Source organism: Triplophysa rosa, linkage group LG4 (genome assembly GCF_024868665.1).
Source record: "Triplophysa rosa linkage group LG4, Trosa_1v2, whole genome shotgun sequence".
Lineage (NCBI taxonomy): Eukaryota > Metazoa > Chordata > Actinopteri > Cypriniformes > Nemacheilidae > Triplophysa > Triplophysa rosa.
Genome location: NC_079893.1, coordinates 13,172,846 through 13,197,787, shown reverse-complemented (window position 1 = coordinate 13,197,787; position 24,942 = coordinate 13,172,846). Strand labels below are relative to the sequence as shown.

Here is a 24,942-nt window from a genome sequence, read left to right as displayed (position 1 = left end):
CCTTGTGCATTAAAGGGAAAATTCACCTAAAAATGAAAATTCTGTCATCATTTATTCACCCTCATATAATGTAAAACCTGTATGACTTTCTTTCTTCTGCAAAACACAAAAGATATTTTGAAAAATGCTGGTAACCAAACAATCGTGTTACTTATTCACTTTTATTGTACAGACACAAAACCAATGCAAGTCTATGGTAACCCCCACTGTTCGGTTAACAACATTCTTCAAAAAAACTTCTTTTGTGTTCTGCAGCAGAAATAAAGTAATACAGGTTTTTGACAAGAGGTTAAAGAGTACATAACTAGGGATTTTTAAGGTCCTACTTTGGTTTATGGAGTGTCCAACAACAAGTTTATGTACATAGAAGGTGTAAAAACAATTATTTCGTAATAATAGGCAGTTATTCTTACTTTACTTCTTGACTCTCAAATGATTCGTTCCGTGATTCATCTGTCTAATCCCTTCCTTTCCGCTAGTCTAGTCTGATGTGATTGGTCAGATGGTCTAGTCTGCTGTGATTGGTCTACCGCGAATGAGGCTCACGAGCTACAGTGTTTGGGGGAGAAGAGTGAAGTTTTCGCGGGCAGTCCAAGCAAAACGTAAAATGGGACTATATGAAGTGATGTAAATCCGCGGCGGTTCCAGACTCGTACTTGGGACGACTCGATTGCATTCAGAGTCGACTCCCTTTTCTCTAAGCCAATAACTTTGTTATTCATTCACCTTCGGATTTACAACTTGGCAGACTGCTTACTGTCAAACACGGCAACATTACACACTGCATGAAATGTAATTTTCATGATCTCATGTTATGTACTCTTTAAGTAAATGATGACAGAATGTTCATTTTTGGGTGAACTATCCCTTTAAGAACCTTTTGAGTGCATCTAGGAACTGATCATTCTTAAGGGCAAGCTTTAAGACTGCAAGCAAAATAATGGAATAATGTTAATTGATCTAAGCATTCCTGCAGTTCTGATAAATCATGGTGCTCCAGAACACCGCATCAGATCCTCGATCAGTACTTCTGCCGATTTTTGAAAATCAAATGCACACACATCAGCACATCTTGGTAATGGATGACCACAGCTACTGGTTGCCAAACAACCAGATCACGTGACAGAAAAAACCCAAAAATGTCAAATATACGACAGCTTACGATTGTTTTGACAATCGCTGCCTTTCCTTAATTTTCAGTTGCAATAACATAAGTAGACAATCCCTGATATCGGTGTTTATGATCGAGAGGAGAAACTGGTTTTGTGGAATATTTTGAGTTAATGGAATGCAGTTGATGCCATAGCTAAAGCTATTTGTGGCCTTGGCAGAAGAAGAGATGAGAGGGCGTAACACAGCTGGAGGTGTGAAAATTAGCACTAGCAACACAAGAGAGAGGGAGAGAGAGAAAGAGAGAGAGAGAACGAGAGAGAGAGAGAGAGAGAGAGAGAGAGAGAGAGAGGAGGGAGAGAGAGAGAGAGAGAGAGAGGGGGGAGAGGGAGAGAGAGAGAGAGAGAGTGGGAGAGGGAGAGAGAGAGAGAGAGAGAGAGAGAGAGAGAGAGAGAGAGAGAGAGAGAGAGAGAGAGAGAGAGAGAGAGAGAGAGAGAGAGTAGCGCCTCGTGGGAGATACACCCAGAGGGAGAAGGAGAGTGAGAGTGAGTGTGGGAGAGGGAGAGGGAGAGGGAGAGGGAGAGGGAGAGGGAGAGGGAGAGGGAGATTTGAGGTCTGCAATTGATAATACCTGTAGAGGAAACTTGGGAAACTAGTGTACTACTCACTATTAACGAAAATAAAAAAGCCAATAAACTCTGTCTGCCGCAAAGCCATATGCTGACAGCTGGACCAATCAAATTTAAAAAACAAAAACATCTCAACCAAGTAAACTGGAATTACGTCTGCTCCTAAACCTAGAATATAAATCGTCTGAATACATTTACATTTATGCATTTGACAGACGCTTGCGTTCAAAAACTTTTTATCAGCATGTGCATTATCTGTGAATCAAACCCGTTACCAGAAACTAACAAAAGAAAACAGCTTTGCCACCACTGGAAACAAAACAAAGTTGAAAACAGAACTGGCAATTTTTCCATCAACATCCCCCAACAATCTCAAACCTGGCTGCAAGGTGTCAAGTCCTATCACAACAACAACAACAACCAGGCAGAAGAGTGCAACAACTGTACAACTATAGAAACATTGTGCAGTATGCATAAAATGTTAACATGGCAAATGCATAGAATACACAACAACACATACACAATGACTACCTTTTGTCTAAAAAACACTTTAGTGAGTGTACTAAAGAAAAATATGAAGAGTGCTCTCTGTTATTAAAAGGTTCAATTCAATTCAATGTTATTTATATAGCGCTTTTCACAATGTGCATTGTTCCAAAGCAGCTTTACAGGAGCAAATAAGAAAAACACAGAAAGGTAAAACACAGCACAGTGCATGGTGTTTATAGACCAAGCAAGATCATTATAATAAATAATATCTAATAAATAAATGAATAAATAAATGCAGTCTCCCAGTGAGCAAGCCAACACTGCACTGCTCTGCTAAAAGGTAATTTCTCTAGAGACATTCCAGTCACAATTTGGGGGTAATATTGTATGGTATTATTATGGATGTGAGATAAACTGTCCCTTTAACTTTATAAAACAAATGCATGGCATTTTCCACACATTACTGTTCTTAGAAATATTTTGAGAAATCGTCACATACCATTCATTTATTCTTAAAGACAAAGACCTCCATGGTATATGTATACATTTCTCATGCATTCATTAACCTTCAGATGTACTACATTTACAATCACACATTTGGCAGATGCTGTTATTCAAGATACATAATTCATCAGTATATGGGTCCCTTTAGATTTGAACCCATGACGTTAGTGTTGCTAGTAGGGATTAGGGCTGCAACTAACGATTATTTTAATTGTCGACTAATCTAACGATTTTTTTTAATCTAATAAAGTTTTTGGATTAATCCTTTGGCAAACTTTGCAAATAAACAATAAGTTCTAGTATTTTCTTACATTATAAAGCATTTTATAAATAAATATTGTCGTTTTAACATTTTAATCCGTGTTTACATTAAAATCACCATCTTCTTTTAATTAAGTAGTTTTAATTTTATAAGTAAAAAAATACTGATTTTTTATGTACTTAAAGGCGCAGTTCTTGAAAATCAGCGGCCACTAGCTTTGTATTATAGTTTTGCAACGAATCTCTGAGTCATTTGCCCACCCCTCCCTTTCGAATTACGACGGAGGCCACAACAGTAAAAAAGGATGTCGTCTATGAGACAGCGGATAGTGGTGATACAAGCAGGTAAGGCAATATATTAACGTAATTAATCATTTAACATGTATTCTATTGCGAAAGTTACTGTTACAATTCTATAATTAGATATATTTCTTGCATGCTATCTAGTACACGCTGAGAGTAGTGAAGTAACTGAAGTTAGCTAATCATAAATAGCAACGCTGTTCAAAGCGTTTGATCTGACAGCGACATAGGCAGTTAGGTGTAAGTTAGTAGACGTTTGTCTCCCCCTTTGTAAAGTCAGGAACAACCGGAGTACGTACCGCAGGGACGGAAAAACATTATTATTCGGAGGTTATGGCCATTTGTATAAAATGCTAACGTTACCGTTTCAACAAAACAGGTGTTTGGTAAACATTGAAAATGTGGAAACATAGAAAATGTTGAATTATCTTACCGGTCTAGCAGAAAACAGGCAACTTCGGCGTCGCCTTGAAAACATTTGTCTTTCAACAGTGCCTTCCATCTGGTAATAGATACACCGATGTTTATCCTGGATTTCTGCCGCCGTTTGTTTCTAATTCGTCTGGCAGCATCACGTTTGTGCTTCTTTGACGACGGAGATTCACGCTCTGTCGGCTCTTGTGCACAATACGCATGGTCCTCCATTTTATCAAAACTTCTAAGACAGAACAATCAATTGCTTCAGCTAGACGACGACTACTCCTCCACCTCTCCGTACTACGACTTACTACTTTGTGCGTCTTCAACTCAGTGATGACGCAAGCTGCGTCTAAAAACACACACGAAGACCAACATATACGAAATGCGCTCTGTAGAGCTGCTTGTCCGTTAGAGCTTACTGTACAAAACATGGCTGCGCAACATAACAAATTCCATGTAGATAGGCCCTATGTAGATACAACTGGTTTATTCTAAGGTAATAAAAACATAACTTTTCATTACGTAAGGTTTTTATACACATCTAAAGACACAGTTTTGTATGTTATATTGCATTTCTGTTAATAGATCATACAAAACATCCCGCACTGTACCTTTAAGTACTGTATTAAAGGTAAAAAAATGTTTTATTGCACTTATGCTTTTTGTTGTCCTTATGTTGTTCCAATTGCTTCCATTGTTTCCCTCATCTGTAGGTCACTTTGGATAAAAGCGTCTGCTAAATGACTAAATGTAAATGTAAAAACTTTAAAAAATGTGTATATGAAATACTAGAGCATGATATATGCTCTGTATTTTTTTCCTCAAAGTAATATCCGACTCGATTTTCAGTCTCATAATATAATTGAGTAAAAGTAAAATACTACTATCTGTCTCTGTTTATTGTACAAAACTATCACTGTATAAAAGACTCTAATGCAGAGTGGCGTTAAAGCGAGCCCGCGCACCCGGAACTCAGAATGATGCGCTTAATGCATTCACTTCGTTATTTACAGTTATGCGCATCCTGGACGCACAATGATGCGCTTAAAGCATATATGAAGAATAATGAAAACATTGGAACATGTTGGAAAGAGTAGCGTCCTGACCGTCACCGTACACACGCATGCTGACAGTGGAGATTGACAGACAGCACCAGCGGAGGTCAGAGTTTCTTTATTATGCTATATGGGTTTATTCCTTGCATAAAGCTATCGAATGACATAAAAAGTGCATTGGTGGTTTCATGACAGTCAGTCCTTTTTGAAGCTTAAGAGTAATTTATGCAGGGTCACAATCTGCAAAGGTTCACATACACTAACTTACACTAGTACAATAGCGTTAATGTAAATCATTCATGTAAAGCGTAGTTTTACATTACAAAAAAGTAAATTACAAAAAAGTAATTTATTATGAAAGTCTACATCTACGTTCCCCTCTCCGCCCGTTTGTGATTGCGTGTCCATGCTAGGGCTGTGTGATTTGGGGAAAATATCTAATTGCGATTTTTTTGACAGACATTGTGATTGCGATTTGATTTGCGATTTTAACTTTTCTAATTCAAGCTTCAGCTCAATATTGTTGTGTGGAGCACAGTATGGGTATAATTACCCTGCTGAAAGAAAACAACAAAAAAAACATTACAGAAATTCTAATTGTTTCCATTAAAACCATTACAAAATTCATTTTTGTAGTGTGTTTTGGGCATTATTCAAATCGGGCTTACTGTTGTTCAATTGGTTCCCAGCTTCAAGATTACATGACACCAATAGAATCCAAATACCAGTGTACACTATTATAGTTTCCATTAAAACAAATACAACTCCCATTGTAACCCTTAGTGAATTATTAAAATATAAAAGTGAATTATTAAAATAGTTCATAGGTTACATAGGCTGATTTATTATTTTTTAAGTATGTGGGATTTTTTAAAACAAGTAGAAAATGTGCTGAATGTTTAATTTCATCCAAGTGAAATTAGCAAAACAGTTAGATAGAATTTACATTTGTTTGAAACGCGGAGCTAGGCGTGAGTTGACACAGGGTGCGCGTGTGCGTCAAGGCAACAGGCTGTGTGTGCTCATCAAGTTTAAACGGCTCGTCCGCGAGACGCGCAACGTGGGGCAGAGACGTGCGAGTATGAAACAGGCTATGTGTGCGCATCAAGTTTAAACGGCTCGTCTGCGAGACGCGCAACGCGGGGCAGAGACGTGCGAGTATGAAACAGGCTATGTGTGCGCATCAAGTTTAAACGGCTCGTCTGCGAGACGCGCAAGGCGGGGCAGAGACGTGCGAGTATGAAACAGGCTATGTGTGCGCATCAAGTTTAAACGGCTTGTCCACGAGACGCGCAACGCGGGGAAGAGTCGCGCGAGTATGAAACAGGCTATGTGTGCACATCAAGTTTAAACGGCACGTCCGCAAGACGCGCAACGCGGGGAAGACAGCGAGTATAACACAGGCTGTGTGTGCGGTCTTCTGAATTGGATGGTTCTTTAGTATTTATTTGCCTAATATGATCGATCTGACTCTGCAGATGCCATAATAACACACTCTCTCTCTCTCTCTCCCGCTTTCTGTTTTTTTTTTTTTTTGATTAGGCATAAAAGAGGTGTGCTCACTCTGTTGGTTAGCAAGAATGCCACTCAAAGCGGGCTTGGAACAGACGCGTTTCCTATATTTCACATCGTTTCCACATCGCAGCCTCTTGCGATTAGCAAATCGCAACGTCTCACATCGCGATTGCGAACCGATTTCGATTAATCGTTCAGCCCTAGTCCATGCTGTGATGATCGCATTCCGGGGGTAACGTTAGGGGGAATTCCTCTGTCCATTCACTAACTTACTGCGTCCGAGGCTCTCGATCGCTTTTTGTCGGGTGAATTATACTTTCTTTTGTTCTGCTGATTAATTTACACACGCCCGGGAACAGAAACTGCTATTACAGCAGATAAACGTAAATAATACGAAGCGTCGACGCATTTCACGCACGATGTCAACGCGTCGTTGCAGCACTAGTAGGGATGTAACAATATCAAAATCTCACTGTACGATACTACGACCTGTATAAAGTCCACTGTACGATATTTATTGCAATATTTAAAATGACAAATGATGACATAAAAACGTTCTTTATCCTCCAATCATAACTGTTGCTTAGAGGTATGAGTTATAGTATGAGATGGGTCAAATGCCCTAAAAATCCCTTTTATAAAATAAAATAATTGCACCAGATGGACCTTGCCAAAGGTAACATCTATTCTTTTTTTCTAACATTTTCTATGTTAGGCCCGGAAGACCTATCTTTTCATACAGTCATGTGACCACGATAATATTGAGACAATTTTGCTATTGCGATAACACGATATCGATAATATTGTTACATCCCTAGTTACTAGGGCCAATGCTTTATCAAATGAATTACAGGAAAATGGTCTGTTTAATCGCTCCATAGAGACTATTCAGAATATTTCTGTACAAGTTGTTATTCCCAATAGAAAAAGTACAACATGCTTGTTTTTTCTCGTGTTTTAATGGGGAATTTCAGTAAATGTTTTGCTTTATTTTTTTCATTCTACATGGAAGTTGACCTTTACATTTTAAATCATGCCAGTTCTAGGGGTGTGACGAGATCTTGTAGCTGATGAGATCTGATGAACACAATATCCTCACGCAATTGGCATGATGGCGTGCTGGGCTCGAAATTGCGACCATTTTAGTCCCATATTCTCCCTATATTTAACCTGTGTGACCTCAAAATACATTTGGGGGAATTTGTGTGAGTGCACAGTTTGTTGTGGTGCAACCTGTTTTCATTACTGTACAGAACACACTAATAACTGCACAAAGTATGTGCGTGCTGTGAGCTACAGTTACCAGCCCGGCCATTCATAAAGACAACGTGATTTTCCATCCCGCAGCGCTACTTTACCACCGTTACTCTATGTAAACACGTGCTAGACAGTAGGTGTATCGATAATGATACCTCTACTATCAATATTTTTTTTAAATCATGTCATAAACATACGGCCAAAAGTAAGTGGAAGCGAGCATGGTGAAAAATATAAGAACGCTTGGAGCTCTCAGAGCTGATCTGTGGGTGTGCTTTGGTTTTCAAAATAAGTAATGGAGTAATGAGTTAATACAAAATAATGCTGTTTGTAAGCTTCGCAAGTCATGACACAAGTCACTTGGCTACTGCAGTGCATTACACAAAAAGTTTATTAAAGAGTACATTCCTCGAGATCATAAAAAATACATTTCATGAAGTGTTTAATTTTGCCGTGTTTGAATGTAAGCAATCTGCCAAGTTGTAAATCCGAAGGTGAACGAATAACAAAGTTATTAGCTTATAAAAAAGGTAATCGACTCTGAATCACGCGAACAAGCCATGACCTGTCCGAATCTTTAACCACAATGTACCTACGTCACTAGAAAAATCCCCGCCTACTGACTGCGAAAACTTAACTCTCTCCTCCCCAAACACTGTACTAGCTCGTTCGTGTCGTGACGTGTGCATCATGTCTAAGAGAAGCTGTGTTCTATGTAGTGAAACTAAGTCAGTCTTATTTTCACTACCAAAGGAAGAACTTCTGAGGAAAAAATGGTTACTATTTATTTTTCAAACGACACCAAAGGAGTATAAACCGAACGTTTTACTTTGCGCGCGTCATTTTACCGAAGATTGCTTCATCAATCTTGGCGCCTTTACTGCAGGATACATTAAACGTCTTTCCTTAAAAGATGTTGCAATACCAACTTTATTTGGACCTGTAAGCTCCACCGAATCACAACCTGTAAGTGTGACTCTTTATTTTTGTCTTTACTTAAAATTAAATTTGTGTGACGTTATCTCATGTCTGTGTTTAGCTAACGTTACCGTTATTTTTGGGGTTGTTACTGTTTGTTTACCTAACGTTAGCTATAAACTCGTTGCGCTAATGTAAGTGTTCAACCATATTAACTCGCAAAGTCTTTATTTCAAGAACTGCGTGGTGTACTATAGTTATAATAACATCTGAAGATACGAACACCGTACACTGTATGCCGTGATAACTAACTGTTACAAGAGAAGTGTCTAAAACAGTCCTTTTTCTTACTGGCATCTGTATAAGGATTAAAGAATGATTCGTCAGACTCGGGCTCGAACTGGTAAGGTAAAATCGACGCCATCTCTCTCTATACACTGTTAATATCCAACCACCTGCAAACCGTAATACAGCAGTAATGATAGGCGGTCCATTTGCGACACATGCTGAACGCGTTTGACCAATCACAGCAGACTAGACCATTTGACCAATCACAGCAGACTAGACCATCTGACCAATCACAGCAGACTACACTATCTGACCAATCAGATCAGACTACGCTGGCGGAAAGGCGGAGATTACACAGATGAATCGCGGAATGAATCATTTGAGAGTCAGTCAAGAAGTAAGGTAATAAAAACTGCTTATTATTACGAAATAATAGTATTTTTACATCATGTATGTACATAAACTTGTTGTCGGACACTCCATAAACCAAAATAAGCCCTTAAAAATATTGAGGAATGTACTCTTTAAGCAAAGTAACAATGACATTTATTGTGCTTTCACGGATGTGACACCAGCGCATTTACAGCACGGATGAACCAGAGGTTTTATACTGCCCATGTTCATTGTTTTAACTGTAAATGCACCACAACAGCCAAGTGACTTGCGTGAGCCACCTTATTCCCCTGTGCTACCCACTTGAGGGGCGCAATCCACAGTTTGAGAACCCAAACCTCTGATCTAAAGGTCCATGCATCGCACATCATGGCCACTCTGCAGAGGTAAGGGATGTTTTTACACTTATCCTTACAGAAACCCCCCGGTGGTGCACAGCAAGTTGTATTTCTAGCTCTACTTTTTACATTTCCTATTTAAAGTATTGTAATATATCGCAAATGAGTATCGTATCGAAATACATAGCAATATATTGTATCGTGACCCATCTATCAGGATATGTATCGTATCGGGAGGCACTTGCCAATACACAGCCCTACTAGACAGACGGTTTCAACATTCGCGCGAGTCTTTCGTGTCCGCAGCACCTCTCACGTTAAGCACTAGTGTTTACAGCAGTTCAAGCTGCCAGCAGCGCTTTTGGAGCGCGCAGCGGACTGTACCACAAGTAGAGTATAGCAATTGCAAGTTCAAATTTCTTTATTTTAAATACATTCACAGGCAAACCTCTTCAAAAACGGATCATCTGTCTCTTAAATATGTGCAATGTTAGCATAAAACATGATGCGTTTATGTAGTTTTAACTGTCAGTGGAGGAAGGAGGATTGACAGTGTGATATGATCGCCACCTCTGCTAACACGAGCACTATACAATAAGCATATAGAGAAAACAACCACAGCTCTTTACTAAAAGCTGCACCTGTTATGAAAACAAAGCATAATTTTTGTGCAATTACTGCCTGTCAGTTGAGTTTGTGCCAAAACATTTAGCAGTGTTTACATATTGTTTATTACTGCATAATATAATTAATTAAAATAGAACTTTAATTTGTTTAATAACAGTGTTTCCCATACAATGCATTTACTTGGGTGGGCCGCCCAGGTATATTAATGGCCGCCCAGGTATATTAATGGCTGCCCAAGTATATTTGGTGTCACATTTTGTCATTTTTCATCCATCCTTGATAGTGACTGTATCTGTGATCGATTAACTAGAAGATAAAAAGCGTTTCCGCATCTTCTATCTTTCCTGACTTGTTTGATGCGAGTTTGCGCGTCCGCTCACCAGTGTTCGCATCCACTCTCTTTCTCGATGAGTTCCGTGTGTGCGAGTCCTCGGCCCCTACCAATGAGTTTGGTGCGGTGTTTGCGCGCTTGTAGTTAGCTCCGTGTAACATTCTCCACACTCCATAGATCACACAGTCAGACCCGCCTGACTTTATAACTGCATAGGAAGACGCATGTCTCTGCAGCCCGCGTTGTATAAAGAAGACGCGCCTCACTTTATAACTCTTTTAGTAAATATCACATTAAAATAACAATACAATCAAGCCTCACTTTACACAAACACAACGTGATGACGTCACAAATATGCTAATCAGTGAACATATCGTGATGACGTCACACATATCGTCACCAGCACCACAAGTCTCTCAAAATCCTGTGGGACACTGAATAAAATACATTCTGGGCTCCAGACTGCGACTAAATGTGATCAAGATGAAAAAATCTCAACTTTTCAGAAAGTCGCAAGTGTACCGCAGGTCATGTGACAAGAACCAACCAGCCAATATAGACAAGCAACCAAGAATGAATGACAGGCGAATGCTCTTGTTAAGTTTATGTGAAGTTATCTTTAGGCCTACATTGTGTTGTGAACATGATGAAATGTGTCCTTAATACACAATAAAATCATCATAAGAATGTATTAAGACGAGCCCTTTCGTTTTGCTTTAACACTATAAACAATAAAATATATACTTTTTCATTCAAAATGACAAGCACATTTTCTGTTGGTTCAAATGAATTCAGTACTAATTTGGTCTGGTGTATTCAGAGTTTAAACAGTCTCTTTACTTGGCACTTAAGGCCCGATTCACATTTTGCGTCTTTTCCGCACGCATATTCGTTATTTTAAATGTAGACGCACAGCAGGTGTGCAGAAACAGGGTGCGTGCATGCGGTGCGACGCGCTCTTTTTTTCAGGCGCGGCATCAAGATGAAAAAATCTCAACTTTACAGAAAGCCGCAAGCGCACCACAGGTCATGTGACAAGAACCAACCAGCCAATATAGACAAGCTCAATGAAGATGGAGACACAGATGATCATAGCATAACTAAATCTAGTAGCAGAGTTATTGCAAGGTATTTTCAGTGCATATAATCCATATATCCTTTGTTTAAACCTCCTCGTCTCAATGGCTATCGTGGCCCATGGTTGCTGAGCGACGACAGACACCAGGAGAGCGCAAAGTACAGGTGCTTTGGAAAAATGGAGAACGCAGTGTAGCTCACGTGCGGTTTTAGACGCGAAATGTGAATCAGGCCAAAAGCTTCTCTGTAAGCTCTGCCACTTTTTAAATGATGAGCAGAACCAAACCAGTAACCACATAACCTAAAGACAGGTAGTATTTTAAAACTATTTCAACACATATTTGCATTTCTGTACAAATGTAAACGCATTTAAAACTGTTCCACAGAATTCTGCAGTTTTTTGCACAGAATTAACAAAAAAGTCTGCAGATACCGTAGGTCCCTGGTATTGAGTAATGTCATATCCTTCTGAAATGAAAATAAAACTGCACATTGTAATTTCTGTGAGTTGAGTCTATTTATTATAAAAGTATTTGTCAGTAGTAATGCAGCTATTTTGGGGGAAAATGTCATTAATTGCATTGCAGACTGATTTAAGGTGTGCCCCTAAATTTTCAGTCAGGGGCTACAGTGCTGCTAGTAAAAAAAAGCTAGTCTGGAGCCCTGACATTGCATTTTGTGTTTTTAAGGTGAATAAGAGACTATTTTCCCCTATAGATTTCATCATTGAGGATTTCTTTAAAAAAGTCTAAAAGTCTCGTCTCTCGTCTCGTGGGATAAGTGTATCATCACACCCCTAGCGTGTACAATACATATATCAGCCATTTTCTCATTTTTGTGTGCATTGATTGTGTAGCACTAAACCCTAACCATGAATACGATCAAAATGCCGTCTTTGGTGTCAATACCTACCAGTACTGCTTCCTGTCTTATACTGATTTAAGTACAATACAGCAACCACACAATGGGACCAACGAATAACATGTGATACTAAGCATTTATGGTGACACGTTTGTCCTTAAATGTTGCCAAACACAAAGCACAAACCTCAGACATCATTACAGTTGATCATTTCTGAAAAATCACTCAAAGTTCTAATGAGAATGATCAGTACAATTGAATCGCAAGGTCTCTGTATTTCATTTCCTCCTTGTGACATCATATCCCTCCAAGTGTTATGCAATAGAGAAACGTTTTCACATGAGCTGGACTTGTGTAACGGGCTGCAACTCATCATGAAAGCAATTTAAAGGGAAGACATTGCAGTTGCACGTGTTAAATTTTCCTAAGATTTGAAATGGTGGACAATAGGGGTGGAATGGTTCACAAAATTCACGGTTCGGTTCATATTAATGGTCCTGTGGTCACGGTTTTCGGTCTGATTCGGTATACAGAGTTAATGTTTTTTCTCTTTTAAAACTCCAGAAATATCATACATCAGCACAAAATAACAACAACAGCCTTATAATCCACCATTTACAGTAATTAAAAAATAGGTTATTCTTAAAGGAAAAGCTCATCTCAAAATCATTTTTTTTTAATTTTTTACTCGCCCACATGACGTTCAACATGTTTAAGACCTCCCGGTGTCTTCGGAACACAAATAAAGATATTTTAGGTGACATCCGAGAGATTTACAGGCCTCCTCATAGACATCATGGTTATAGTTGTTGTCAAGGTCCAGAAATGTACTAAAGACATAGTTAAATTGGTCCATCTGCTCATAGTGGCTCAATTGAATTTTTTTGAAGCGACGACAATACTTTATGTGTGAAAAAAATAAAAATAATAACAACTTTAATCGATATATTATCCTCTGTCTCGTAAGTCTATGGTGCGTGTTCACGAGAGCACTTTGACGCATGCTCATTCGATTTGTACAGTTGGGCAAAAAGTGCAAAGTCTTCCTCAATATCGAAATCATCAGACATTTTGCGAAGATCAGCTTATATACAGCATGTGTCTGCTTGTAAACACAGAGTAGCGCTTCCGGGTTGTCAGTCAGAACACCGGTGTCTGCCCACACCGAATGCGCATGCGTAGAAGTGCTCTCGTGAACGTGCACCGTAGACTGACAAGACAGAGGAGAATATATCGATTAAAGTCATTATTTTGGTTCGTTTTATTTTATTTTATGTCGTCGCTTCAAAAAATTTCAATTGAGCCACTATGAGCACATGGACCAATTTAACGATGTCTTTAGTACTTTTCTGGACCTTCAGAACTAGGGCTGTCACGATTATTAAATAATTGTCTCATCGCGATTGTTTGACCTCATCACGATCATTTCAGATCATCGCAATTATTGCACATCTCTATAGAAGACACTAGGGGGAGCTGTAGTGCATCTGCATATTTTATTGTATATATTGTAACTAAAGCATGGTAATACTTGTAAAATGTACCACCACAACACAATCACTTAAAAAAAAACTAAAGCATATACCATAAAAATAACCTGCAGCACAGTTTAATATTATTTCAGTGTGAAAACCAGTCTACCAAAATCTCATTAACATAGAAGTCAACTTTTATTGTAGTCTTGCAAGTGAGAAAAAAACAGACTAGAAGCTTTTCTATGACTGATAGCATTTTAATGATGGCTTCAATTCACTCCTGATCAATTTACTTAATTTACAAGTATTTGGCGGTTGTATTATTGACAGGTAAAAGCCTAAAAAAATTATGATGACCCAATTGTTTCCTATGTATTTCCAAGAAAAAGAATATAGTCTTTATATTCAGAACAATATGGTCTTTTCAAAGCTGTATGTATGTATGAGAATTAAAAGCCAAAGCTCTAAAACAGACAATTAATCGTCATAATCGCAATGATTTATTAGACAATTAATCGTCAGCCAAATTTAATAATCGTGACAGCCCTATTCACAACAGCTAGTTTTCGTACAACAGATTGTGCTTTGGCTATAGGCATACATATAACATACATGCGTTTATATGTTTGTTTTTATGCTGCATCCTATAATCACACTGGGATCTTCTTTATTCTCGGCAGCAACTAATTTTTGCCTCCGTTATTTATTAACATTAAACTTAAGCGGCTCGCCCATGGCACAGTCATAAAAAAAATCACAGCACCCTCTGCTCAAAATACGTTCACGCGGCTATGTATATAGCACCTCAGTCATCCCAAAGAACCGCTGAAGAACCACTGAATATGGTTCTATATAGCACTAAAAGTGTTTCCCCTATGATTACGAGCAAAGAGCCGCTTTTAGTGCAATATATCACTATTTTTTTTAGAGTGTAGTCAATAAACTCCAATAAACTGCGTCAGATGCTATTACAGCCAACCCTGTCGACACTCACAACACAGGGCCAAAGTACAAAGAACAAACCTAGAACACCACCAGTAGTATTAACAGTATTATACACTATCGCACACAAAGAGATGTGACAAATTTATAAACATAGCCCATCCAGGGCTCCAGACTGTGCCTAAAACGGTCGCATTTGCGACCAAAAACATTAGTTTGCTTGTTATGTTTTTGCGGAGGTCGCCACTGGCGACCGTGCAAATTTACTCGTTTTTAAAGTTTTTCCAATGGAAGCACCACACTTTTTAAAAAATGCCAGGCTAGCGAGAGAGAGAGCTGTGCATGTATGAATTCGTTCCTGACCCGCCAAGTGCACGCACGCAGGTTTGTTTGTTTGGCACTTGGTGGGTCCGGAACGAATTCCCTCCCGGTCCGTATCCGCAAAGTTGCATGATTTCAAACACACCTCATATTATCGGACATTGCGATGATTTTAAAGGGGTGATATGACGAATATTATCGTTTGTTTTAGATGTAAAGCAATGTGTATGCACGATTTAAGGTTCAAAAACGCTGTATTTTCCACATACCGTGCATGTTTGTATCTCCTCTTTGCCCTGCCTCTCTAAAACGCGCAGATTTTTTACAAAGCTCATCGTTCTGAAAACCGAGGTGTGCTATGATTGGGCAGTTAACCAGTGCGGGGTGATTGGTGGAATACTGCAAGCGTGTGATGGAAATGTAACGCCTCTTACCATATTTAGAACATCAGGTTCCAAAGCAATTGTACTGACAGGTGCGCCCACATTAGTTGCATATACATTTGGACGGTCTTAGTCAACTCATACCATGAACTGACGTAGATTTGTGGGGGTATGGTTACATGAGGCATTTCAGGCAGGTCTGGGTTAACATTCGCTTTTAGATAGAATGCATCTTTTGTTCCGACACTTTAATTTTGGCAATTTGACGTGGGCATAATAATACATGCATGGGCAACTTATAAGACACCAAAGAAACAGAAAAACACGTATTTGCGCCATATGACCCCTTTAAAATCGATTATCGATATTTTTTTAAAACTTCGCCCAGCCCTAATACATTGAATCCTCTGAAATGATTTTTCAAAATCTTCAATCTTTTATCTAACAAACTGAACTCCACCTCTCCGTTTTAAAGCCCACACGCACCTCAACAAAGTTCTGTTTGAAAAAATGTTTCCATATACAGTACACGTATAATGTCGTATATACACACTGTGTACATTAAAAAAAATCGTCCACATTACTGATTTTAGAAAAATCTGTATCATAAAAACTCTTTCTGATCATAAGAAAGCATTTAGTTCCAACTGAATGTTTCACAGCATTTTCAACAGCATGTATGTAAAAGCATTTTCCTGTTGATACAGGAAGTGAACGTTATTGTTGACACTGCCATGTTAAAAGAAGTCATTGTGCACGCTGGTGATAGTCCCTGAGTAAAACAGCCACAGAGCATGCTGCTAACACAAGTCATGTCAAAACAATGAAAAGACAATGTGAACTGTGAACCATCTGCTACGGGCAGATAGCAGAGTTGGGGACGGATAGCACGAGAGGATGTGGCAAAGACACATGAAGAAAAAGTTAAGTGCTCTGCAGTGTTAATTTTGACAGCAAATTTTGATTTAGTTTTAGTCATAGTCTTTTGACGAAAATGCAATTTAGTTTTAGTCACATTTTAGTCAACCCCATCATTTTAGTTTTAGTCTAGTTTTAGTCGACGAAATATGAAAAACATTTTAGTCGAATAAATATACATTATATTTAGTCTACTAAAATCTAAATGGTTTAAATCATTTACTTGGTGTAATTAAATGTTCCATACAAAGATTCAGCTGTTTTGACATAATTTACTTCACCTTAGAATGAAATTAAACCAGGTCATTACCTTTATTTTTCAGAAAAGTTCAGTAACTAGATTTGCATTGTTGGAACACAGAATATTAGACCATGAACGACATGTTCCAGTTCATTCAATCCCATTTGACTCAAATTACTCGTTAAGTAGGGCGTGTTCATTCAACCAATGAAACGCTCTGACACGGCTCACACTCAAAGGCTATTGGCTCATGGCATGTCTCTTCGAAGAAAGAGCTGCACTGTCTTTGATTGAGACAGCAATGAATGAGAAATAGCTTTCAAAAAGACATATTATATAAATTGCATTACATTTCTTTAGTCATGCAAACATGTTACATATTTGGTTGGAATGTACAGTTTGACTCACTTCATCACTTCTATAATCAGTAGAGGACAGCGCTGGTTTCTTTTGGCTGACTTTATGTTGCATTTCACGTTATGCAGCAGCTCGTGTTAAGTTAACATAGGCATATAAAACCTTTGAGCTCCTTCGTCATGTGTTTCGGGGTGACTCGCCTGCAGTCGCGCTTCAAGTTTGCGGCGTTTTACTGGCGATCGTGAAGGAAAATAAGACGCTTTGTAAACCGCGTGGAGACACAGAATACATGTGCGTGCTTCCGCTTCTCCCAGAGACTTCTCTGTACCGTTTATATGAGATAAGCAGCACGTGCGCGCAAACTGATGTCCGCCAGGTGGGACAAGAATATTTTCGTCTCGTTTTTATTAGTTGACGAAAATGTCAGTATTTTTTTTTTATTTTTCGTTATAATGCATTCATTTTTATTTAGTTATCGTCTCGTTTTCGTCAGTGAAAACATGTCGTTAACGAATACTTTTCGTCATAGTTTTCGTTAACGAAATTAACACTGGTGCTCTGTTACTTAAAGTGTGAACAAACTTGCATGCAGAGGGGATATCAAAGGTGTCAGCCACAGATGCTTTCAGTCACAAATTATGACTGCAAAAAGTCCCTCAAAAAAGATAAACACTGTGGAAACATTTATGTTAAAAATTAACAATGAATAAAGGTTTTATGTCCATGTTTTCAGACGCAGCCCTAAGAAAACAATTCCAACAACCAATAATCATCTTAATTGCTTTCATTGAGCTTGAATAGACCAATAAAAAGCTGACACTAACAGCAAGGTTTTGTGAAAATGATATTATGTTCTCAGTTTATAATTCCTAGTAATAGTGGCGACAATAAATGCCACTCCATTTGTTCTGCACTGAACAGACAGAACAAAATGTGTCAATGTATGCCTGATCTGCTGTGTATTTTCAAGAATTTTATAGTAAATAGTATGGCTAATAGTTGTTGTTAGCTGTCAGGTCAACCAAAACTGGCTGTAATAAAAAAGTTTAAACTGAGAAGATAACAATAAAACAATTGATTGTGGGAGGAGTGCAAAAAAGAACAAGGTATTTGCAGGCGTACTTATGTATGAAGTAACTGTATTAAACAAAGACCGCATTTGTGCTTTCAAATATGCCAGTAAAGTCTCAAAGGAATTGTGGTTTGATGGGAAACTCTCACCTCTCCTCTCGAGGCACATTTTCATTACTGTGCTGCTCCTCTGCCTAAAGAAAGTAAAAACAAAGATATTTTTAATAATAATATAATACATGCGAATGTAAACATTTATTAGTTATGACACAAAGAATAGAAAACTGGTAACAAAACAAAACAAATAGATAAAACTAGTGTTGTCAAAAGTACCGGTACTTCGGGTCCAAGTCGGTACCTAAAAATAAAAAAGTTGTCGGTACCTAATTTTCATAAGACCCGGTACCACCGACGTACCGGGTCAACCGGGTACTGATGCTCTGTCTGACAGGTTGTCAGTCGGAAACTTTTTATAGACGCAATAAGACGTGATGAGCGGATAAGCGCGGCTCCGATCCACAAGAGATGCGCACAGAAATACTTCAGATTAAAGTCATATCATGAAGAAAACGAACAGAGTTTTGTGGTGAAACGAGGAAGCGTCCGGATTTAAGTTAACAAGTTCAAGCGGTAAGTTTCAAATTCTGTTCGCGTTTGCATTATGAATGTTGTAGCATATGTTAAGTTAAAGGTTACGTTAAAACAAACGTCCCTGTTTGCGTGTTAATTTGTTAGCGCCAATGCTAATCCAGTCAAGTGTCCTTATTAACCATTTAATGCTTTTATAACTGTAATGGGGTAAAATAAGTGGGAGGACAGGATGGGGTTTACAGTACCTATTTTATATAGGCCTATCTGAAATCTATGTGCTAGAAAACTATCATACTAACTGTATGACTAGCAATGTGTATGTCTTGGATAGATAACTATTAGGTTTAAAAAAACACATTTAAACTAAATAAAAATCTATCTGTTGCATTTATTATTTTAATATACATCTACCTTAATGTAAGTAATCTTGTGTAAATGCAGTATAAAAACTGAGGTTTGTTCTAATATTGCATATGCATGTTTGTTCAGTCAGTTGACTTACTGAAGTTTATTCTATTTGTCTTCTACAGCAGCAGACTGAGGAGGATGTTCATCAGCATGAAAGACCCCAGTGAGCACACAACAGTTTCAGCAACAATTAACTTATACGTCATGTATACAAAATGGCATTGCTTTCTATACATTTATATTAACAATGAGCTTTATTAATAAAATTGTGTTTCAATTAGCATGTACTGGTGTTTTGCTTTGGTACCGAAATTGGTACCGAGAACCGTGGAATTTTACTGGTATTGGTACCGACTACTGAAATTTTGGTACCGTGACAACACTAGATAAAACAATATATTAATTGACACTATGAAGTTTGTTTTGACTGTGATGTAAAGGAAAGAATGTACTATTTTAACATTTATTACCACAGTACTCTGAAAAATGCCTGTAACACATAACATGCCATTAAAGAAGAGCTGAAATGATTCCTCGAGTAATTCGAATACAAAAAATCAGAGGCAATTTTTGTTGCCTCGAAGCTTTGTTTAATCCATTTAACTACAGTACACACGGAACGCCGCGTTTCCCCACGGACCGTTATTACTGACGCACAGCCCGCTAAACTCTATTCATGTTACAGGGCTCTCAAGTCTCACACATTCACCGTGAGACACACGCATTTTAGTCTGTTCACACGCTCACACGTATTTCTCATTTCTCATGCTGATAAATAAGTGATAGCTTATTGAAATGGTGAACTGCTATTTGACTTATTTTTAGTCTATTTTGCGAGTGAAACTTGTTTTACAGCTGCATTGAGTCCATAAAACTAGACTAGTGGATGCCAAATCCTGTTATTTACACATGCCATCTTGCTGTTCTGCGTGTCTGAGTGAATGAACTGCACAGTTTAACGTGCTACAAGCGTGATCATGCACATGAATTTGTCTGCGTCTGCGATTTATGAGGACATGAACACATGAACTTCATCTCCAGAGTTGCTCTGAGAGTTTATTTCACAAACATTTTATTGTTTGAGTGAAGAAACAGACATACTAAAAAATAAGCGTCTTCCGACAACCTGCCAAAATAAAAGTCTGGTTAACTCGGTATTTTATGTGGACAATTATATTACTATATAATAGTAACTAAAACTAATTTAGATAAACTAAATGCATCATGCATAAGCTGAAGTTATTTGTTTACCTTTGAAATTATTCTTTCTATTTTTATTAATGTTTCTTATTTATACATTTGTATTGTATTGCATTTTGAATGTAATTTGGCTATGTAATGTATTAAATGGGTTAACTTTTCACAGATATTAATGTATGAAATTTCAGCAATAAAGATTTTATTTTTTCTAAAAAGGAAACAAATTAGTTGTTCATTTTAAGAGACCTGTCTTATTTTCTCTTGTATATTTAGTATTGTCCTTTAACAAAGAATAAGTATTTATTATCCGAATACCCGATTAATCGATGGAAAATCAGTAGAATACTCGATTACTAATATAATCGATAGCTGCAGCCCTACAGTAAGTAGTACCATCCCAGATGTATATGACTTTTTTATTGAGCGTTAAAGCAACGAGTTTAAAACCATGACCCGATGACCGTCTCAGTGCTCTTTTAAAACCAGGTTTCCAAGTGAACTAAATATAGTCCTCCAGCCATACAATGAATGCATATAGAGGCCACTTACAGGTGACTGTTAGATACACATTCTACAGTGATTGGATGACTACGCTGACCCAAGAACTGACAAGAGGTTTCAAATATAATCTTTAAACTGACAAATCTACTCATTTCCAGTTTAGCATTTATAACTATTATTAGAAAGCATTCTGTAAATGCAGCACCCATCTATCAAAATATGAGGGAGGTTCTCTTTAAAGAAAATGCTGCAGGTCTCCTCCATCACTCCTGACATCTATATTGACTACAAATGAATCAAAGTCTATTTATGGGTCTGCCCTCAACACTGTTGTGAAGCTAATAACTTTTGACTGGCACCTGCAAATTTGATCATATCTCCCCCATATTATGCTCTTTGCACTGGTTACCAGTCTGTTACAGAATCGACTTTAAGATTTTATTGTTTATTTTTAAATTTCTTAGTGGAACAGCTCCTGAATATCTCTGTGAGCTTTTAAACCCAAATACATCGGTTAGATCGTTGAGCTCTTCTGAGCAAAGACTGTTGACGGTACCGAGATCTAGGTTGAAGCTGAGAGGTGACCGTGCCTTTTCAATTGCAGGGCCGAAACTTTGGAACAGTCTTCCAGTCTCTCTCTCAGATTAGTCTTTTCAGAATCGGAATTTAAATCGAAGCTAAAAACTTACCTTTTTTCCAAGGCTTATGGGACTTTTTATGACTCTCCCTAGAGTATTACGATCTGTCTCTTATCAGCGTTTGTGTTTGCTTTTGATTATCTCTCTTTTAGTGCATTGCGGTCAAAACTGTTTGTAATTTATTCTTGTCCTTTTAGTAATGTTGTACAGCACAGTGGTCAACTACTGTTGTTTTTATTGTGCTTTATAAATAAATTTTGATTGATTGATAATAAAAGAGTCTGCATAGAAATCTGTTTGTGCATATGACGCAAACATTTCATTTTCTCTCATCCACTTTTATTTGTTTAAGTTTGCAGAGAGAATGTTAAATATAAATATGACAATATTCAATTTAAATCAATGACTGATAGAAAAGTTATGTTCAAATAAAAAGGATTTAATCTGTTTTCTGGTTTAGAGAATATGGAAGGTAAATCATCAGACCTGTTGAACTAATTCAGTTACACGATAAGGGAGAATAACCTAATTTCCTATGACTATCCCTGTAACTCTCCATTTATGTAATGAAGCCCAGCAGTGTTCACTGACAGGCGCTCAACAGCAAGTGTAAAGAAGGCCAGATAATGTGTGAAAGATCTGCAGTAAACCTCCCTACCCAATCTCAAGAGGTGCTCTAGCTACAGTCGCTACAGGTCGTGGCTTTGGTTCAGGCCCCCCTCAGTGCGGGTTCGAGGAGGAGTTTCATAAGTCCACCCAAAAACTAATATTCTCAATTTACTCGCCCTAATGCCATCCCAGATGTATATGACTGGAACAGAAACAAATCATTTTAATATAACATGACGTCATGTCGTCTTACTTAAATTGAGACTCGAAATATTAAAGCTTGAAAAAGCACATACATCCATCAAAGAGAGTAATCCAAACAATTCCACGGAGTTACTACATACCTTCTGAAGCAAAACAATAAATGATTTGATCTTATTTAGCAATATGGAAACCAAAACAAGCACATCCTAGCCAGCACCAATTTCATATAACATCTGGGTGGAATGGTGAACTAGCCCTTTAAATATTCCCCTTACGCCGACTACGGAAACATTCCCCATTATACAGTCAGCATCATCAAAAATGCATTAATATATATGCAATGCCCATATTGCATTTTGTTCTATGTATTTAAATGGACCAATGGTTACAATGCCTCATTTGAGCTAATGGTTACATTTCAGTAAATCATGTGGCACACAACATATAGGCCCGCCTAATATAATGTTAAATGTTATTTTATATAATGTGAAATGTTAAACTAACACTAATAATAGTACATCATTTCCACTTTTGTCAACCAACCAAACTAAAACAAATGTTGAACTATAAATGGAACTTTCCATCCCCTTTGACTGTGGTCCTTCTCAAGCCATAACATAAATACCCCCATCAAAAACAGGTCGCTTACGCAACAGTCAAGTGGCAAATTGTCTGTCAACCTCGGAAACAGCAACCACATGTCTGTGTACCTGCTCTGAAAAAAACAACAACTTTACAGTCACATTACAAGCAAAATTTACATCCACAACAACTTGTGTCAGCTGCTGAGTAAACGTCTAAGACATCACTGCATTGCTCTAATCAAGTTGAAAGATAGGAATAATCTGTGCTTTACTGTATATCATCATGTAGGATTAGCATCCCACAGCAAACATATCAAATGCAGCAAACATGAGGCCAAACAAAGGTCAGGATAAGGCAGCAACAAGACAATAATAAACTTTACATCGGACTCAAAGAAGCACTTAACCAGTTATTTACAAGATTACATATACTGAGGCATGACGTTAGAGAAGATAGAAGATGTGCATGCACATTATGACCTTAAAGCATATTTATAGTAGAGGTAGGCCAAACGTGAAAACATCTAATGACATATTTGACTGAAAGCGTGATGGGACTGTATGAAACAACTCTGAAATTATTATTCATTAGGTCCATTCTGAAATCCCACACTCCTCATGGAAAGATGCCTCGCTCTTCCCGCCTCCAAATGGAAACACATTTTCACCGTCCTAAACAAGTTATCGCCCTTCCCTTGAGCGCTGAATAAACAACATATGCGGAACCACATTCAGAATGACAAAATGTAAGCCCCGTTTTCATTTTAGCTGCGTTTAAAGATGCAACAATTTAACAAAGTAACAATAGCAGTGCGCTCGCACGTGCTCTCGGCTCACAGCGAAGCAAAGTTACAGTGTAATAAAACGTTTGTCTAATGACGTCATATTGTATGCAGTTTACATACCTGCGACGGCATGAAGAAGTCTGTGTCCTCTGCCTGCCAAACTTCAACCACGCTGGACATCTGAGTCAGAACTTGAAAAGAAAATCAAAGACATAAACATACAGAAAATCGTGCAAACACACAGACCAACAACAAATCCCCGCACTGACCGTTGTCTGTAAACAAAATCGCAAAAATGCAGATACTACACTAAAATAACCACAGTTTGCATGTTTGGCATCGTATGCGTTAACTGATATGTTTGCAGTAGTTTAACAGTGAGCACTAGAGGCTGGATGACAAAGGCGGAAAATTAAACGGACAAGCTATTTTATTTAGTCCTGAGCTCGCACCATGTCAACAATCCGAATACATGCAGCTGGAAACGCATCTAAATGTGCATTAATGTCGCGCTTTCTTCGTGATTATCGCGCACAAATGTTTTGTGAGTTTCCACAGGGTTGCGATGAATAACAGCTAACGTTATAAGCGCTGAGCTTTGTAGCATATCGCACAGACACAGGAAATCGCACAAAACCGTAACTGCTCAGTAAGGTCGAGCTGCATTTCCTTTTATTCGATTTTAATCGAAATATAAATCGTACAAATGCACATAGACGGATTAAAACCCAGTGTCAGATCAGAGATGACGTCAAGGTATTGATCATTATACTGCTTTAGTACAACGACTGCACTTGAATACTTGTCAAATCAGCCTTCGGCAGTTCTTCCGACATTTTCAGTCTCCGCTTGCATTCGTCAACTAAATAAATACGACAAATATGCCTCCCAGACCTTGAAACTGAGCTCCTCCGTGTTGAATGTAGGGCAATAAGAGCTGTAGGAGTCGCAGAAGGACATTAATCCACGTTTTTCTGTGCGTGAAGTCCCTTTGGCTCGCCATGCTGGCTGTGTTGAGCTCACTGGCTTCACTTCTTTCTCTTTCTCACACCCTCCCTCCTCTCTCAAACAGTATGTGTGAGTGTGCGCCCACTAGAGACAGAAACATAATCTACACCATGTATGATCTACAACACTGCATGACGCGACGCGTCAACCGAAAATGCTGTACTTGCAAACGCATCAAGCGCAGTCTCCGCGTCATTGCTCGCGACGCTAGCAGTGTGGATTGAGATAATTCACACATATGAAACGCCGTTTAGATAGTTATGATATAATTTCTTTCAAGTAACTGAAAGATAACAACGAATCAGATTGCCAATGAAATCCAAATATCAT

At 38.2% G+C, this 24,942-nt stretch overlaps 1 protein-coding gene across 4 annotated transcripts in view; it reads right to left on the bottom strand.

Moving 5' to 3' along the window:
* tmem131l (transmembrane 131 like) overlaps positions 1–24,661 on the bottom strand; it is a 72,329-nt gene extending 47,668 nt beyond the window's left edge. For all 4 annotated transcript variants that reach the window (XM_057331096.1, XM_057331099.1, XM_057331097.1 and 1 more), the window contains exons 1-3: positions 24,499–24,661; positions 23,725–23,795; positions 18,235–18,278 (exon numbers count right to left, since the gene is read on the bottom strand). In XM_057331096.1, coding sequence (XP_057187079.1) covers positions 18,235–18,278; positions 23,725–23,795; positions 24,499–24,607 — 224 coding nt within the window. In that variant the 5' untranslated portion in view covers positions 24,608–24,661. The remainder of the gene's footprint in view (positions 1–18,234; positions 18,279–23,724; positions 23,796–24,498) is intronic.
* Between the last annotated feature and the right edge of the window lie 281 nt (positions 24,662–24,942).